General features: G+C 41.6%; 1 protein-coding gene and 1 pseudogene across 1 annotated transcript; both read right to left on the reverse strand.

Annotated features, from left to right (window-relative positions):
- Positions 1 to 1,640: 1,640 nt before the first annotated feature.
- LOC125417901 (non-histone chromosomal protein HMG-14 pseudogene) lies at positions 1,641 to 2,213 on the reverse strand (annotated as a pseudogene).
- Positions 2,214 to 15,990: 13,777 nt separating this feature from the next.
- Positions 15,991 to 16,808, reverse strand: LOC148117488 (ferritin heavy polypeptide-like 17E). The gene has a single exon (XM_087902806.1). It carries the CDS (start codon positions 16,638 to 16,640, stop codon positions 16,104 to 16,106), a length of 537 nt encoding a protein of 178 aa, XP_087758932.1. The 5' UTR covers positions 16,641 to 16,808; the 3' UTR covers positions 15,991 to 16,103.
- Positions 16,809 to 17,365: the final 557 nt, after the last annotated feature.

Consider the following 17,365-nt stretch of genomic DNA (forward strand, 5'->3'; position numbering starts at 1 on the left):
TAGTAGTTGACTGTTCAACTTCCATGAGTTTGTTGGCTTCTTGGGGGTAGCATTGTTGTTGAATTCTAACTTTAATCCATGGTGACCTGACAAGACACAGGTGGTTACTAATATTTTTTTGTATGTGGTCAATATTAGAGAAGGTTCCATGAGCTGCAGAGAAGAAGGTATATTCTTTCCTATTTGAGTGGAATGTTCTACAGATGTCTGTTAAGTCCATTTGATTCAATACCTTCAATAATTCTCTTATTTCTCTGTTTGGTTACTGTCTGATTGACCTGTCCATTGGTGCGAGAGGTGTGTTGAAGTCTCCTACTATTAGTGTGTGTGGTTTGATTACTGCCTTGAGATCTAGAAGTGTTTCTTTCACATAAGTGGGTGGCTTTATATTAGGGGCCTAGGTATTCAGGATTGAGACTTCCTCCTGATGGATTTTCCCTGTTATGAGTATGAAAAGTCCATCTCCATCTCTTCTGATTGATTTTAGTTTGAAGTCAATTTTGTTAGATATTAAAATGGCCACACCTGCTTGTTTCTTAGGTCCATTTGCTTGGAAAACATTTTCCCAATCCTTTACCCTGAGTAGGTGTCTGTCTTTGTGGTTGAGGTGTGCTTCTTGTAAACAGCAGAATGTTGGATCCTGTTTTCATATCCAGTCTCTAAATCTGTGCCTCTTTATAGGTGAATTGAGTCCATTGATATTAAGTGATATTAATGACCAGTGGTTGTTGACTCAGTTTTTTTTGGGGGGGGTAGTAGAGTGTATGTGTTTCTCTTCTTTGAGTTGTGCTTGTGAAGGGTCGCTAGCTGTCTGAGTGATTGTAGGCAGTGTTGGGAATGTTGGTTTCCTTGGGTTGTGATTTTTCTTCTAATATTTTCTGTATGGCTGGATTTGTAGCTATGTTTTGTTACATTTGTTTTTATCCTGGAATATTTTGTTTTCTCCTTTGATTTTGAATGATAGCTTGGCTGGGTATAATCGTCTGGGCTTGCATCCATGGTCTCTTAATTTCTGCAGTACCTCTATCCAGGACCTTCTGGCTTTCATGGTTTCCATAGAGAAGTCTGGTGTAAGTCTGATAAGTTTACCTTTATAAGTTATTTGACTATTTTCTTTGCAGCTCTTAATACTCTTTCTTTATTTTTTTTCTCTTTCACAACGGAGATTTTATTGGTTGAGGAGTAAAGTACACAGACATTTCAATTCTTAAAACATGTACCCAAACTCTGAGGAGTCATACATTGTGTTCACGTACCCAAAAGTGCCATGTGTTGTTTCTCTTTGAACTTATTCCAAGTGATGTTCCATCCCCAAACTTGGCAATCCTTCTCCAAGACCTCACATAATAATAAATTGCTCACAATCCTCAACTCCACTGACTCACCATTTTATGCCACGCACAGGGCACACTCAAAAAGTTCAATGTTTCACAGCACATTGTCACACTTGTTAGGAAGATGGACCGCCATGAGCAGACAGTCCTGACGGGGAAAGGGCCGAGGAGTGGGTTTTTAGCCAACAGTTCTACGAAACACGACACCAGATATAACTGAAAATATTCCAGACACAAATGTACGACCAAGACTCCAAATTACCATTTAGGATATGCTTTGTGTTGTAGGATATAAAACTACCCCCTCTACGGAATGTTATGGTGACCCCCGAGACAGTCACAGCCTCTCCTGATTCAGTATCCTGCTATTTTCTGGTTGTACCAAAAAATAAACAACCAGCAAGTGATTTAACCTCTTAAAAAAATCATTTACACTTAAAAAATAGGATGAGGCAGGATTTCTCCCCACCTTTTAAAAATGTTTCTAGAGCTACTAAAAAACTCGCATTTACAAAATAGTTGATAAAAATATTCCTCTGGATTGTACAAGAAGGGAGGCGGGACACTGACAGACATGATGGATGGTTAGTCGGACTTGGCTTCTTTCTCTTCACCTTCAGAGGCTGGACTCTGGTTTCCGGTCTCTCCGTTCTCTGTGGGCAGATCCACGGTTTGCTGGTTGGCCACTTCCACCTGTTTGGCCTTTGCTCTCCTCTTCCCTTTTGCTTGCACTTTTTTATCTGATGACTTATCCTTTCCTGCGGCCTTCTTCGGCTTCGTGTCCACCTTGGCAGGGGCGGGCTTTGCCAACAGCCTCGCGGAGCAGCGCTTGGGCTCCGCCTTCACCACTCCATCTGCGCTAACCTTCCTCTTGGGCATCTTGGTGGCGTGTATGGGAGGCGTGTGTGTGTGAGGCCGAACCTGTCACGGAGCGGAGCAGCCGCTGCACGGACTGCTGCGACCCGCCGCGGGGGCGGTGGGAGAACCGGATCAATACTCTTTCTTTAATCTGTATTTTTTTGTGTTTTGATTATTATATGGCAAGGGAATTTTTTTTTTGATCCAGTCTATTTGATGTTCTGTATGCTTCTTGAACCTTCATAGGAATATCGTTCTTTTGGTTAGGAAAGTTTTCTTCTATAATTTTGTTCAATATATTTTCTGGACCTTTGGTCTGCAATTCTTCTCCTTCTTCTACCCCTATTATTCTTAGATTTGGTTTTTTTATTATGTCCCAGATTTCCTGAATGTTTTGTGATGAGTATTTGTTGGATTTGCTGCTTTCTTTGGTCACAGCATTAATTTTCTCTATGGTGTCTTCATAATCTGAGATTCATTCTTCTATCTCTTGCATTCTATTGGTTATGCTTGTTTCTGAAGTCTCTGTTTGTTTACCTCGATTTTCCATAGCCAGCCGGCCCTCGGTTTGTGTTTTCTTCATTGCCTCCATTTCAGCTTTCAATTCTTGACCTGTTTCCATTACCTGTTTGATTGTTTTTTTCTTGGTTTCCCAGGGTGTTGTTTATGGATTTACTCATTTCTTCAAACCTTTTGTTATATTTCTCTTCCATTTCTTTACTGATTTCTTCAATCTTTTAGTTATACTTCTCTTCCACTTCTTTAAGTGAGTTATTCATACCCTGTCTAAGGGACTCTTTTGCTTTCATAATGACACTGTTTTCCACTTCTTCCGGAACAGGGTGTTCAAGTACTTCTGTAGTAAGATCACTGGGATCTGGTGTTTTCATGTTGTTTTTCCGATTGTTGGAGGAATTCTTGCCTTGGTGTCTGCCCATCTCTTCCTTCAAATGTTCTCTAATGGATCTTCTGGTACTGGGTCAAGTTCCCCCCTCTGATGAATATTCTGCTAGAGGATCAGCGCCCCTTGCTTGCCGGGATTCTTGCTGAGCTGATGGAGGGCCTAACTTTACACCACCGGCATGCAGGCTATTGAAACACAGGCACTCCCTCCTGCCGGGTTGCACTTCCAGCCCAGTCCCAGACTGCAAGCCAGCTGACCTGGGTGATTTTATGGCCCTGAAGAGGAAGGGAGAAATAAAGGAAGGGGTTCCTGGATGAAAGGTGGGATGGGCTACGAGGCTAGAGGGTTTAGCCCCTGCAGAGTGGCCAGGGAGTCAAGGGGGACCAGGGATGTCTCAGCTCCACCTTGTCAGGCTTCTGCCATGGGTTAGAGCAAATTCACCCCAATGATGAATCTTCTGCAAGAGGATCAGTGCCCCTTGGTGGCCATGATTCTTGCTGAGCTGATGCAGGGCCTATTGTTTTTTAAAAAGGCAGGTGTGTTCCCTGGCAGGCTCGCAGAGCAGCTGCTAGTCTGATAAGGATGTCTGTGGGTCTCTGCAAGATCTCCAGGGTGGCAGCGCCATGCAGCCAGGAGTCAGGCGGCAGGTACGGTGGATAAAAGGCTCACAGGACATAGTAAATAAACATAAGGGTAAACATTTATTACTTAAAAAGAAACAGAGAGACAGAGAGACAGAGATAGACAAACATAAAGACATAAAAACATAGAGACAGAGATAAACACATGTGCACACGCCGAGAGAGAAAGACCAAAGAGAGAGAGTTAAGATGGCAGCAAGGGACATCAGAAGTGGCTGGGGAGTGGACGTGGTTAGTCCTTAAAGGCACCGCAAAGGAATAATATTCCTGGATCCTTTTTATAATAAAAAGTAGAAGGTTAGACATTACAGTTTGAAGGAATTGGGGCGGCGAATTCTCAAGACTGCTTCCGGCTGATATGTGGGCGTTGTCTTTGGGGGAGGTGGTGGAGATCTGAGAAAAGGCTGGGTGCTGTTCACATCCTGGCATACCTGGTCTCTGTTCCCGACAGGTGTCTGTGGCATGGAAATGTCTGGTGTCCCTTGTACCTGGTTAGGGTGTTGGCAGAACAGAGGACAAAGTTAAATTAAGAAAAAAAAATTTAGGACCAGGGAATTGAGGGGTTATGTATCTGATCTGTTTATGGTGGGTTCTTTATTTTGGCTCCCTGGAACTCATAAGAAAAATAGAAGTTTTCGACATATACATTGTATAATGCCTGTGACATATTTTTGTACAATGAAAGGTATTTTTATTTGGTGAAGTAACCTGGCAAAACCTCTTAGCTATCAGACTGTCAGAAATCTTTGAGAAGGATAAGATTTTACTTGAGTTACTGATTAAAAAATGACAGAGAACTTATTTGGTTGGCATGTTTGGGGTCTGTGAGACCAAATTGGCCAGCAAACTCAAAGGCCTGTTTAGGCTATCACAAGACTTTGATTTGTTAGTGTATCGTGTTCATCTCCCAGAGAAAGTTCTCTCTCATAGCCCCAAACAACTTCCTCCTCAGTCTTTACCTCACTCCTCGGGATTTTTTTTTCTTAATAGGTCAGTTTCTGGTTATTAGGTCAGAGACCATTGTGAAAGAGGAAAAGAAACATCTTTCCAGATCTTAAAAAAAATGTTTCTAAATATTGCTATGAGAGGAACAATGTCCCTAAGACCTAGAATTCAACTCAGTATGCCCACAGAATTCACTCTCCATGCTGTAAACAATGAATGTAATTATGATAATAACAAAAGTCATCATTTATTGCATTTTTACTATGTGCTAAATGCTACCATGGAACACTTCTACAAGATCATCCTCCTTCATTCCTACAATATGAAGAGGATCCCAGCAGCAGCTCCCAAATACATGAACTTATGGAAGTCAGTTCTAGGGGTGGAGCATGGTGATTAAGACTCAGAAACCCTATTTTGAAAACCAAGTAAAAATGCAAAACAACAAACAATACTAACAAAAACCCTTCGAAATGAGTTTCACATTTGTGGATCTAACCAACTGTGGATTGAAAATACTTTTTAAATTTCTTTTACTGAATCAATAATCTTTCTTTTTTGAGATGGAGTTTCTCTGTGTAGCTCTGGCTATCTGGGAACTCTCTCTGTAGGCCATGCTCACAGAGATTCACCTGCCTCTGCCTCTCAAGTGCTGGGATTAAAGGCATGCATGTTCACTGCTCAGCTGATATTTCTTATTAAAATTCTCTTAGCACCATACTTTAAAAAGTAGTTAAATAGTAATTACTTTGTGTTAAACATAATAAAGAATCCAACAATTCTTGCTGTTTGTCCAGAGAACCCTCATTTGGTTCTCAGCACCAACACTGGGCAGCTCACAACTGCCTGTGTCTCCAGTTTCAAGGGATCCAAAACTTCAACTTCCATGGGCACCTGCACACAGTACACACACACACATACACACACAGAGTCATACATATAAATAAATCACAGAATCTAGAGATTATGTGGTGTCCATGGAAAGATGATTGTAGGTTTTATATAAATATTATGCCACTATTAGAGATTATTGGTTTCTGATTAAGGTCCTCTGATAAAGGAAGCAACTCTCTTTGAACACCAAAAAACAGAAACCAAAGAACAGATGTGCATATATATATATATATATATATATATATATATATATATATATATACACATATATATGTGTGTGTGTGTGTGTGTGTGTGTGAGTGTGTGTATGTATATATACGTATATACATATATACATATATATGAGTGTGTGTATATATATACTTACTTTCTATATTTTTACTAAGTAAATTTGTATTAATTGGGTCATAACATTTTATTTTACTAACAGTAATCATTTTCTGGATGCAGAACATATCCTCTAAGCTTCACAACAACCTTGTAAAAGTAGTTTTCATCTTTGTACAGATATTTTCTTCTCATTGCAAACTTGCATCCTGAAAGAAAGGAGGAGGAATGTAAGAATCAAGAACCTGGGGCTGGAGAGATAGATCAATGTCTAAAAGTACTTTCTTCTTGCAAAAGATCCAGGTTTAATTGCTAGCACCCATGTGGTAGATTGCAACTATCTGTAATTACAGTTCCAGGGGATCTGATGCATTCTTATGATCTCTGCAGGTACAGCATGCATGTGGTGCACAGACATGCATACAGCTGCCTGGGAAGATTTAACCCATTGGGACAACTGGAAAGGGCACTCTCCAACCTGTGAAGCTGCCAGGATGTGCAGTGTTCTCTGGGGCCCCAGTTTTGGGAGCTGTCACCATGCTGGAGTGGACCTTGTGGATACCACTGTCTCTGAATCATTTGAGCTCCCATAAGTAACCCCTTATCCGTATTCCTGTAACTAACCTCAGTGAAACTCATTGGGTCGGGACTGGAGAGATGGTTCAGTGGTTGAGAGCACTGACAGCTGTCTAGGGGTTAGGGGTTCAGTTCCTAGTGCCCACCTGGCAGCTCACCACTGTCTGTAATCCAGCTGCAAGTGATGGGTTTGACACCCACACACAGACATACCCCAATGCACATGAAATAAATAAACATTAAAAAACAATTCATCGATTCACCAAGATGGGCTTTGGTAGTACCTGTACTTTATTCTGTCATGAGTAGGTGTATGTGTTGGGATGAGTAGGTGTATGTGTTGCTTCTCCCCAGGAAAAGCATGGTCACACAACAGAAGCTGTGATGAATTACCCTTCAGATGGGTTTTGTTAGGAAAAAATGATGGCACCAAGGCCACAAGCAGCCATGTCTGCAGGGAGGGAGAGTGAGTGGGCTTTCAGGTCCAAAGATGAGTTTCATCAGGAGAGATAGCCACCAGGGATAGAGGATAGTGCGGTGAGTTCCTAAAGAAAAGACCCTTCGGTTCCTAGGGGAGCTAACACATTGCTCCGTGCAATGCTGTGCAATTCTATTTTAAGGGGGTCATAGACTGACCTTTAATTCCCAAAGAACAAAGGGCGTGTCCTGCTTTCATAAGTTTTCAGTAGGGGAGTTCCATACCACATGACTTAGTCTGTACCCAAAAAATCCAGAAGGCACTGTTAAAAGGAAAGTTAAAATTCAAGGTTCTTTGGAGTCTGAGAGAGAGGGAGACTAGCCTTGTCTGAAGCTGCAAAGTGGGGGGAGGGAAATCAGCTCCAGGAGAGCTGCAAGATCACAGCAGACAGCTGGGGCCAAGGCCTGATTTCTGGGAGGGAGAGAAAATGGCTAGGACTGTTGTTCTCTACCTTCCTAATGCTGAGACCCTTTAGTACAATTCCCCGTGTTATAATGACCCACAACTCTAAAATTATGTTTGTTGCTACTTCATAACTGTAATTTTGCCACTGTTAGGAATTGTAATGCTAATATTTGTGTTTCTGATGGTTTTAGGTAACCCCTGAGAAAACAGAGAGTAGTGATACACAGGTTGAGAAGCACTGGGCTACAGGGACTGTAATGTACCAGTAGTGTCTAGTGAAGATCAGGTAACTATGACAACTTTGAGCTGAAATCACATGGGTTGACTTAAAACTGTACATTTCCATTACTACTTCAGCTGGTTAGCTCAGAAACTATGTTAAAGGTCTCAGGGTGATAGTACTTGGAGCTGTCAGAACGCCATAGCCTAATGTTTTCTTCAAATAGGCTTTGGTTTGAGCAGAACACTTTCTTCAGGTGAAATTTTTTCATACCAGGCTCTCACAAAATTCTTATTCATGTTTCCTTGGAGACATTCTTGCTCTAATGCGTGCAGCAGGGGTCTGTGCATCTTCCCCATGCTGCTGTCTGGGTGTGGCTTTAGTGCTTGTGTTTTTCTCAGTCTTCTTGAAAAGTGTTGCCCTGTTGCACTGAGAGAGGGTGTCGGCCTAGTTTGTCTTTTTTGTTGCGGACCAAAAGCACCTTGGGGAGGAAAGGATTTAGGGATCTTACAGCTTGCAGTCCGCCCTGGAGAGAGGTCAGGGCAAGAGCCTGAGCAGAAACTGAAGCAGAGACCACAGAGGAACACTGCTCTGTTGGCTGGCTCCTCTGGCCTTTACCACATTCCTTTCTTATGCAACCCAGGGCCACCTTCCCAAGGGGGTCTCTGACCACAGTGGGCTGGGCCTTCCAATACCAATCTTTAGTTAAGAAAATGCCCCTACACACATGCCCATTGGCCAGTGTAATGGATGCAATTTCTCAGTTGAAGTTTTCTCTTCTCAGTTGACTCTAGTAGACAAAAACTAAGTAGCACAGGTCTCAGACTTGGTGATAATAGGATCAGCACAGAGTCTAGGACCACTCCTTCAAAACAGTTGTCATCTTTGAAAGAACTCCCATCAGAGAGAAGCTCTGACACTGAAGTATAGGTCCCTCATCAGCAGATTACTAGGCCTCATGAGAAAGGGACTTTCTCTTTGAGTCCTTGAATTTTCCCGATTCCTTTAGCACACTGTCAGTAATTTGAATTATTTATCCCAGTAATGAATGGTATCATCACTGAAGTGGAAACATCATCAGGGGTTGCTGAATCTATACCAGTAGTCTGAGGTTTTCCACTTCCTTTCCTGCGGGCTCTGTGGTTATGTCATCTATTGTTCCCATGTGAAAGTGTCTGTGTCCTCTTAACTCCAGCAGCCTCATTGACTACATACAGCCCTTGAGTATAGCACCCAGGGCTCTCACACCTGTTGCTGCCTCATCCAGCCCCCTTTAATCAAATGTTCTTGCTTTCCTGAAGCCTAAACCAAATGTAATACACACTGAATGCATGTGGCAGTAGCTGTGTTCAGGATTTGTACCAATTTTATTCCACTGTTTAATAATTGGCAGTATTCTGATCAAAAGAGTGGCATTTCATTGTTGTTTTCAATTGGTCTTCTCTGATCCCCATGAAAGGAAGGCTAGTTTTTCTTTTCTTTTGATTTTTTTTAATTGCCCATGTGTTAAAATCCCTTTATTCGCTGACCCTGGGAAATTTTAAGAATAGTCTTTGAAAAAAAAAACTCAAAGGACTAACTTAGGTGATCTTTCTACATCAACTTTGTTAAAATTTTATCTTTAAATTATAATTTTGAATATTTTAAATCTTTATATAACTAAAATCTTTTCTTAACACATTTGTAAAAGGAATGACTTCTGCCTGTCTGGTGATACATGCATCTTGCTGAATCATTACATGGTTCTTTATTGTTCATTGCTACTGATGTGTTTAGTATCATCAGTGTTTGTAGAAATATGGCTCAAATTCATAACTAAATAAAGACTTTGAAGTTTTTAAAAGGTTCTTTTCCCAGTCATTTTCTCAAGTTTCTTTCCTCAGCATTTACTTGCCTCTTTAGTTTATTTATAAGTATTTTTGTATTGATACTATTGTGAACAAAATAATTATCTTAAATTATCAAAATTTTTTCATTGCCATGTAGAAATATAATTAGCTTTGCATTAATCTGTGTGCTGAAATTTATTTACTGAACTTTTATTGAAACTTCAGGGTTTTCTACATGTGCGGTCATTTTCCTTTCCCAGTTTGACGTCCCCTTTCTTGCCTGATTGCTCCAGCTAGAGCTCCTTGTCACTAGGCGTTGGACAGAAGTGGTCAGATATGGCACCTCGTCATGCTGCATTGGTCTTCACTGCTGGAGTCTTGGCCAGTGTTGTTGTGTTCGGTATTTCCTCCCATTTCTGGTTTTCCTCAGGAACGTACATTAATTTTATTCAATTGCTTTTTCCTCTATCATTTGAAAAAAACACAGTCTTATGTTCCCCACTTTAGTCTATTAATATAACATGTCTCATAGATTTCTGTAGGGTGAGCAATACTAGGAATGACTCTCACTTGGTGTTTAATATTTCTGTTATGCTGTGGAATTCTATTGGCTAGTGCTGAATATTTTTTTGTGTATGAATGTTTTGCCTGTATGTATTTATGTGCACCATGTGTGTACATGGTACCTGAGGAGGCCAGAAAGGGGTGTCAGATCCCATAGAACTGTACTACTGATGGTTGTGAGTCACTGTGTGGGTGCTTGGACCTGAACCCAGGTCCTCTGTAAGAATGAACATTGCTCTTAATCAATGTGCCATCTCTCTAGCCCTGGCATTAATTTCTTAATATATTTTATTGATTTTTATTGAGCTCTATGTTTTCTCTGATCCCCTCCCTACCTATCCCTGCCCCTTCAACCCTCTCCCAAGATCTCCATGCTCCCAATTTACTCAGGAGAGCCTGTCTTTTTCTACTTTCTATTTTCCATGTTGTTTACATGCTAGGATTAAAGAGTTTTGCAACCATAGCAACTTTTTTTGTGTCTTCTGGAAATCCATAATGAGGTCTTCATTATTGAACAGAAATCCTTTCACTAACTGAGCTGTCTCTCCAGCCTCCCTGTTATCTCTGCATCGGCCTTCCAATCCTCTGGCACAAGTGCCACATTATAACACACTGTGTACTATTTCATCAATTTTAAATTCCTTGAAGCAATAATTGAATTTTCCAACCTCTCAAGATACATGTGGATTCTTGCTATGGTCTGTGGGAGAGTTCATCTAGATTGCCAGAATATCAGAATAATCTAGGGTATAAGACTCTGGGCTTGTCAATGACTGATCCTTTATGCTCAATTAGTCCCTGAGCATGTCTGTAAGGGATTATTCAGATGAAGTTACTAGATAGGGAGGTCTGCCTACTGTAAGCTGCACCAATGCATGGACTGCTTGCATGTGATCTGAACAGAGAGAAAAAGCAGAAATCCAGCTGAGCATTGACCATTCCCTCCTTCCTGATGAACATCACTCAAAACATGCGAGCAAACAGCGAATGCTTGCTTTATCAGTTGAGAGTTTGTCATTTTAGAGCTATGTGGTGATTCATCAGTGTGTTATATGTATGCTTCTCTAACGACAGTGATGATGCTAAGCATGTTTTCATGGGCTTTATTTCATCCTCTACCCCGTGTTTCTGCTTCACATGTTGCTTTGGCTATTCTATATGTTTTGAATTTAAATATGAATTTTAGAGTCAGCTTCTCAGATTCTACCATACATCTTGTTAGTATTCTCAATGATATTTCATTGAATCTGTGGATAAATTTGGGCAAAGTCAACATCTTTAACAACCTCACCTGTGCTAAGCTTCAAACAAATCATATCTCTCAATTTCCCAATATCTCACTTCATTTTACTTTTATTTCGCATGTCCTTTTCATTACTTGTTAAATGTGTATTTGTGTGCAATGTTGGTTTTAGTATTCAGTTGGTAACTGAGTAAACACAGGAACATTTTGTTTTCCTGAGCCAATGGTGAGTCCTAAAGTAGAGTGAGAAATATATCTGATGCATTTCACAGAGGTAGGAGCACTGTATTGCAGCACAAATAATAAAAACCCAGAACAGATATTGGGGTTTAAGATGAAAGATCAGAGAAGCAAAACAGCCAAGCCACTAGACAGCCCTTATCTCTATGAAATCTTCGGACTGAAAAGACAGTGAGTTTCTGTCTCATCTCACCTTAGATTCCTCTCTAGTGCTGGTATTAAAGACATGCAGCACTGCCTGGCCTCTGTGGCTAGCTAGTATGGCTGCTTGGATTGAATGTATGTGTCACCACTGCCTGGCTTGAATGACTGACTAGCATGGCTGGTTTGTCCTCTGATCTTTGGGCAAGCTTTACTTATTAAAACAAAAATAATATATCACTATATTTCCCATTGTGTCTAAACTAAAAAGAAGGCTGTAACTAATATAAGAAAAACTATATACAATAAGTACAATAACTATATACAATACATATGGACAATAAATAGGTCAACAATATCTAGTCCATTTACATTTGACAAATTCAGAGAAAATACTCCATATCTATCCTATCATGGAAATTACAAAAGGTTGTACCTAATCCACTTTTTATTCTAATTTGCACTATGAAATTATCTTTTAATGTCTCTCAAACATTTACACTTTACACCTCTTTCGTGAGTTGCTTTTCTGTGTTTAGTAAACAAGGAAATATTGAGCTACAAATATCTAGTCTTTGACTATCTCAGAGGCCCAAGAAAGAAACACTATCAATTGAGGAAACAGGAAGTGGACTCAAGCATCTTCTAAAACATGTGAGAAATGATACAAAGAGCTGGCTGCCTGGACAATCACCCCAAGTTCCTCTGTAATGCTGGCACATCCATCTTCAGTCTTGAGATGGTGGCGTGCTGATTCACACCCTGCCCATACCCGAGAGTTGTCTCACAGTGCACCTTGTGGTGTTGATGTTTTTGTGGGTTTTCACAGTTTCAGCTATGGGTAGCAAGCAATCCATGTCTGTCCCCCCTGGGATGGATGCCTAAAACCATAGACCTTAATGTCCTTCTTCTTCAGCTCGTACCCTTACTCTACCTGTGTCCACCAGCTCCCCTTTTTTGGGAGCTTTCTAACTACTATCAACACACAGGCTAATGGACCCTGTCACCGCTACTGCTGCCAACAAGATTGGTCAGATCCATGAGGCAGCTTTTTCAATTCCAGTCTTTTGCTCCTCTCTGCATCTTTGTGGCGCTGTCATGCCTTATTCTCAAAGGAGCGAGAAGAAGTTTCCTAGCAGAGTATTTTCCCAGGAAGATAGTGGTCTTCTCCTCTCCCACTCATGATATTCTGAGCACAAGGTCACTTAGCTCAGCCCAGCCAGCCACCTGGTACAGGCTGATAAAGATGGCCTAACTCAAGAGCAATGGCCCTGCTCTAAGGACAAGGAAAAAGCTGGCATAACAGAATGGGAGGGAGCAAAAGTCTTTGTACCCATGTCAAAGTAGATTCAAAGATTCTCTTTGTAGTTATGCCTTTAAAAGTTTACCCCACAGAGGAGATACAACTCCTCTCTCTACCTCGCTGTAACGGGGATGGAGATGAATTCCAAACATGTTTGTATTATGCTGATTAAACCTTGCTTATTACAGTCTGGGCCTCTCTGATGGTCTCTCTCTGGGGGTCGTAATCTGAGCACAGCAGCTTGTGGCATGGCGGCTCAGCCACAGGACAGATCACGCCTCTAAGTCTCTCTTATTATTAACCTTAAATTCCCTGCAGTACAGAATTGTGGCTTTTCCATATAACATGTGACCGCTGCCATTTTGACTGAGGTCAGTTGAATTTACTATCATCTTAACTGAGGCCAAATGACTTCACCGTCATCTTAACTGAGTGGTTTTTCCTTACAACATGTGACTGCTGCTATTTTGACTGAGGTCAGGAGACTTCAATGCCATCTTAACTGAGAGCCAGGTCAGGTAACCAAATCCTGCCATTTTTATACTCTGCCTGGTCCCCCAGTTCACTTATGTGTTTGTCTCTAAATTCCTCTTGTTGACTCTGTTGCATGTGTGTTTTGTGTGGTGGCATGCCTTTGGCAGGGCCCACCAAATCATCCACTTAAGCCAATTCCTGTTCACTTTGTGTGTGTGTATGTGTGCGTGTGTGTGTGTATGTGTGTGTGTATATTTATACATAAAATGTAAATGTACCTATGTTTACTGTTAAATGTTATAATTGTCTGTTCATTGTATCTCACTTCAGACTACAAAAACAAGTCTCATGTTTTAAAATGGTATGTACTTTTAAGTCTCTTACAAAAACACTTTATATTTAATCCAACCCTCATTTCAAATATATTAAGATGTTCTCTACTATTGTCAGTTCTGCCATTAACCTTCTATTGCAAGCAGTTTTTTCTTCATTCTTTTTACGAGTGTAAATCTTACCTGTTACAAGCCAGTACACTCAAGCTCAGAGCCAGCTTTCCAGGTAGATTATATACTGTAGCTGTACCTGATAAACAGCCCTCAACTGCTCAAAGTTTTAGGGAATATGGCATTTAAAATTTTATACATTTTTATTGATATTTATTGAGCTCTACATTTTTCTCTGCTCCCCTCCCTGCCTCTCTCCTTCCCCTTCAATCCTCCTCCACGGTCGTCGTGTTCCCAATTTACTCAGGAGATTTTGTCTTTTTCTATATTCTACTTCCCATGTAGATTAGATCTATGTTAGTCTCTATTAGTGTCCTCTTTGTTGTCTGTGTTCTCTGGGATTGTGACTTGTAGGCTGGCTTTCTTTGCTTTATGTTTAAAAAACACCTATAAGTGAGTACATGTGATAATTGTCTTTCTGCATCTGGGTTACCTCACTCAAAATAATGTTTTATAGCTCCATCCATTTTCCTGCAAAATTCAAGCTGTCGTTATTTTTTCTGCTGTGTAGTACTCCATTGTGTAAATGTACCACATTTTTCTTATCCATTCTTCGAATGAGGGGACTTTAGGTTGTTTCCAGGTTCTGGCTATGACAAACAAAGCTGCTATGAACACAGTTGAGCACATGTCCTTGTGGCACAATGGAACACCCTTTGGATATATACGCAAAAGTGGTATTGCTGGGTCTTGAGGAAGGTTGTTTCCAAATTTTCTGAGAAATCGCCACACTGACATCCAAAGGAGTTGTACCAGCTTGCATTCCCACAAGCAATGCAGAAGTGTTCCCTTTTCACCACAACCTCTCCACTAAGCCTCCCACAAGTCAGCTTTTACCAACTGGCTCCAAGACTAATCTTTTCTACACCAATCAACTTCAGATTAATCCCTCCTCTCTGGAATTCCCCTAACTCTGCTTAAAAGAAGCTTGTGGCCTTCCTTGGGTATCACCAAGAGTCATCCTAATGTTGAAAAGAATAAAGAAATATTTTTAATGCATACATGGTTGTTGGTCTTCTTTAGGGGATTCTCTCAGACCCTAACTATTCTGGACATCAATTTCTTTTTGGTTTTCTTGAGCCAGAGTTCCTCTGTATAACAGCTCTAGATGCCCTGGAACTCGTTGTGTAAACCAGACTGGCCTTGAACTCACAGAGATCTGCCTACCTCTGCCTCCTGAGTTCTGGGAGTAAAGGCATGCACCACTACCGTCTGACGTTTGGACATCAATTTTAAAAATTCATGAGATCCACATTCATTTTTTTCAAGGTGAGAGAATTTTTTTCTTTTATGAAACAGTGTCTTGTAGCTCAGAGGCCCTCTGTCTTTCTGTAAAGCAGGATTACATTCAACATTTGATATTCCTGCCTCCATCTCTATGGTGATGATTTCAGGTGTATATCATTATCCTAGTTTATTGCTATGCGTTTTAGGGTTTTCTGAATACTAGGCAAGCACTATAACAATTAAGCCACAATCACAGTGTAGGGTAAAAAGGCCAAAGAAAGAACACCTTGACCCCCTCTTGACCCCAAGACCAGAACCAAAGGAAAAACACCCTGATCTTGACTTGACCCTCATACCAGGGCAAAGGAAAAAACTCTCTGACCCTGATTTGACCCCAAACCAAGACCAGGGCCAAGCAACAGAATCCCACAATCACTAAGTGTGATCCAAGTTCAGGCCACAAAAAATTCCCACCAATTCCCGGCTACCCTAGAAAGCTCCACCCCTCTCCTGCACTCCAAGACACTCTATAAAAACTCTGCCTTCTCTTCAGTTCCTTGCTGCTCCTCACCTGACCAGAGGCAGCCACCCTCCTGGTTTTTCTCCCTGCCAGTAAATCTCATTTGTGAGGTTTGTTTTTCAGTGTGACTTTGTGGTATTCCTTGGCTCCTCAAGGCCAGGATACATTTCCCTTCAGAGCTGTAAAACTTACATTGTGGAGACCTTTCCCCCCACCATAACAGAGCTCTAACACTTCTATTGGGGCACCCTGTCCCTTCAGAGCTGCAACACTTTCACATAGTCCCTGAAAATGTGAGTTTGTACATCAACTTGACACTTTAATTTTGCTGAAAACAAACAAATTTATTTCAAATAGCAGTCAAACAGAAACAGAAGATCAGTGAACTTGCTTCAAAAGCAACATGGACATCAGTTCTAATGACCAGAGGAAGACCCCATGGCAGTGGGGACATCCCAGTTCAGTTCACATGAAGCTTTAGGACAGGCTGAGCTTTTCGAAGAGGTACTCAGCCAAGTCATTCTCTGGGGCCCCCTTCTGGCGCAAGTTGGTCAGATATTGGCTCACCTCCTTCAGAACTTGGACCTGCTGATTCAAACAGCTTTGTTCCAGGAAGTTGCAGAGGTAGGCGTTGCCTTTTCCCTTGGCCAATGCGTGCAGGTTCAGCAGGCTCTGATTGATGGTCATCTCCATGTGGAAGACGTACTCCATAGCCTGGATGCCTCCATGCCAACTGTCGCGGTCTGGTCCCGAGATGCAGTATCGACGAAGGTCGATGCAGCCTCCACACTGATTCTGCAGGATCATGAACATCTCGGCACTGGCCTTGTGGTCGTGTGACTTGCTCAAGAAGAAACGCTTCAAGTTCTCTTGGCCCACGTCATCACGGTCAAAGTAGAAGGCCATATATAAGTACACAGAGGAGGCAGAGAGCTGCAGCTGAATATAGGTATTGACAGCGTCCTCACAGTCACAGTCATATTTCTGTCCCACTTGTGAGGATGCTTCAGCCATGGTGGGCGATTGAACACCACAACAGTCTCAGCAACTTCTGTACCTGATCAGAGGAGCAGGGTGATGAGGACAGGTGGAGTCCCTGGGTCCCTCAGAAGACAGGAAGTCCCCAGTGGAGCTCAACAGAGAAGCGTCTGGAAGCTCTGAGGAAAGCCCAGGGCAACACGGGAAATGACTGTTGGCGCCTGAGGATGACGTCATTTTGGCTCCAGGGCTTAGAGTGGGGAGGGGGCGGGTCAAGAACGCTCATTTGCATAGCAGCAGGGCCTGCTGGGCCCTGACTGACATAAGCCATGTTTTAAAGGGTTCTATGAATAAAGTCCAAAGTTTTAGGCTAAATCCTTTCGATGCTTTATAAAAGCAGTTTCTCTGATTATCTCCACAATGTTATTTCTCTCAACATTCTGCCGTTTGCTTTCCTTAAGTCAACTTAATATCGTAAGGTTTATTTGAATGACAGCTCTCATCACAGGCCTCAGGTAGTATTTACCTGACCATAGGTTGAAGGGTCATCAGTGCAGAGTGCGCTTAGTAAACCAGGCAACTGTGTGATGACCTTAACTTCTTTCTTTCTTTTCTTTTTTTTTGTTTTTTTTTTTTGAGACAGAGTTTCTCTTTGTAGTCCTTGATGTCTGGAAACTCACTCTGTAGACTAGGCTGGCCTTTTACTCACAGAGATCTGTTTGCCTCTGCCTCCCAAATGCTGGAATTAAAGGCGTGCACCA

This window comes from Myodes glareolus, chromosome X (genome assembly GCF_982192425.1).
Source record: "Myodes glareolus chromosome X, mMyoGla1.1, whole genome shotgun sequence".
In the NCBI taxonomy this organism is placed as follows: Eukaryota; Metazoa; Chordata; class Mammalia; order Rodentia; family Cricetidae; genus Myodes; species Myodes glareolus.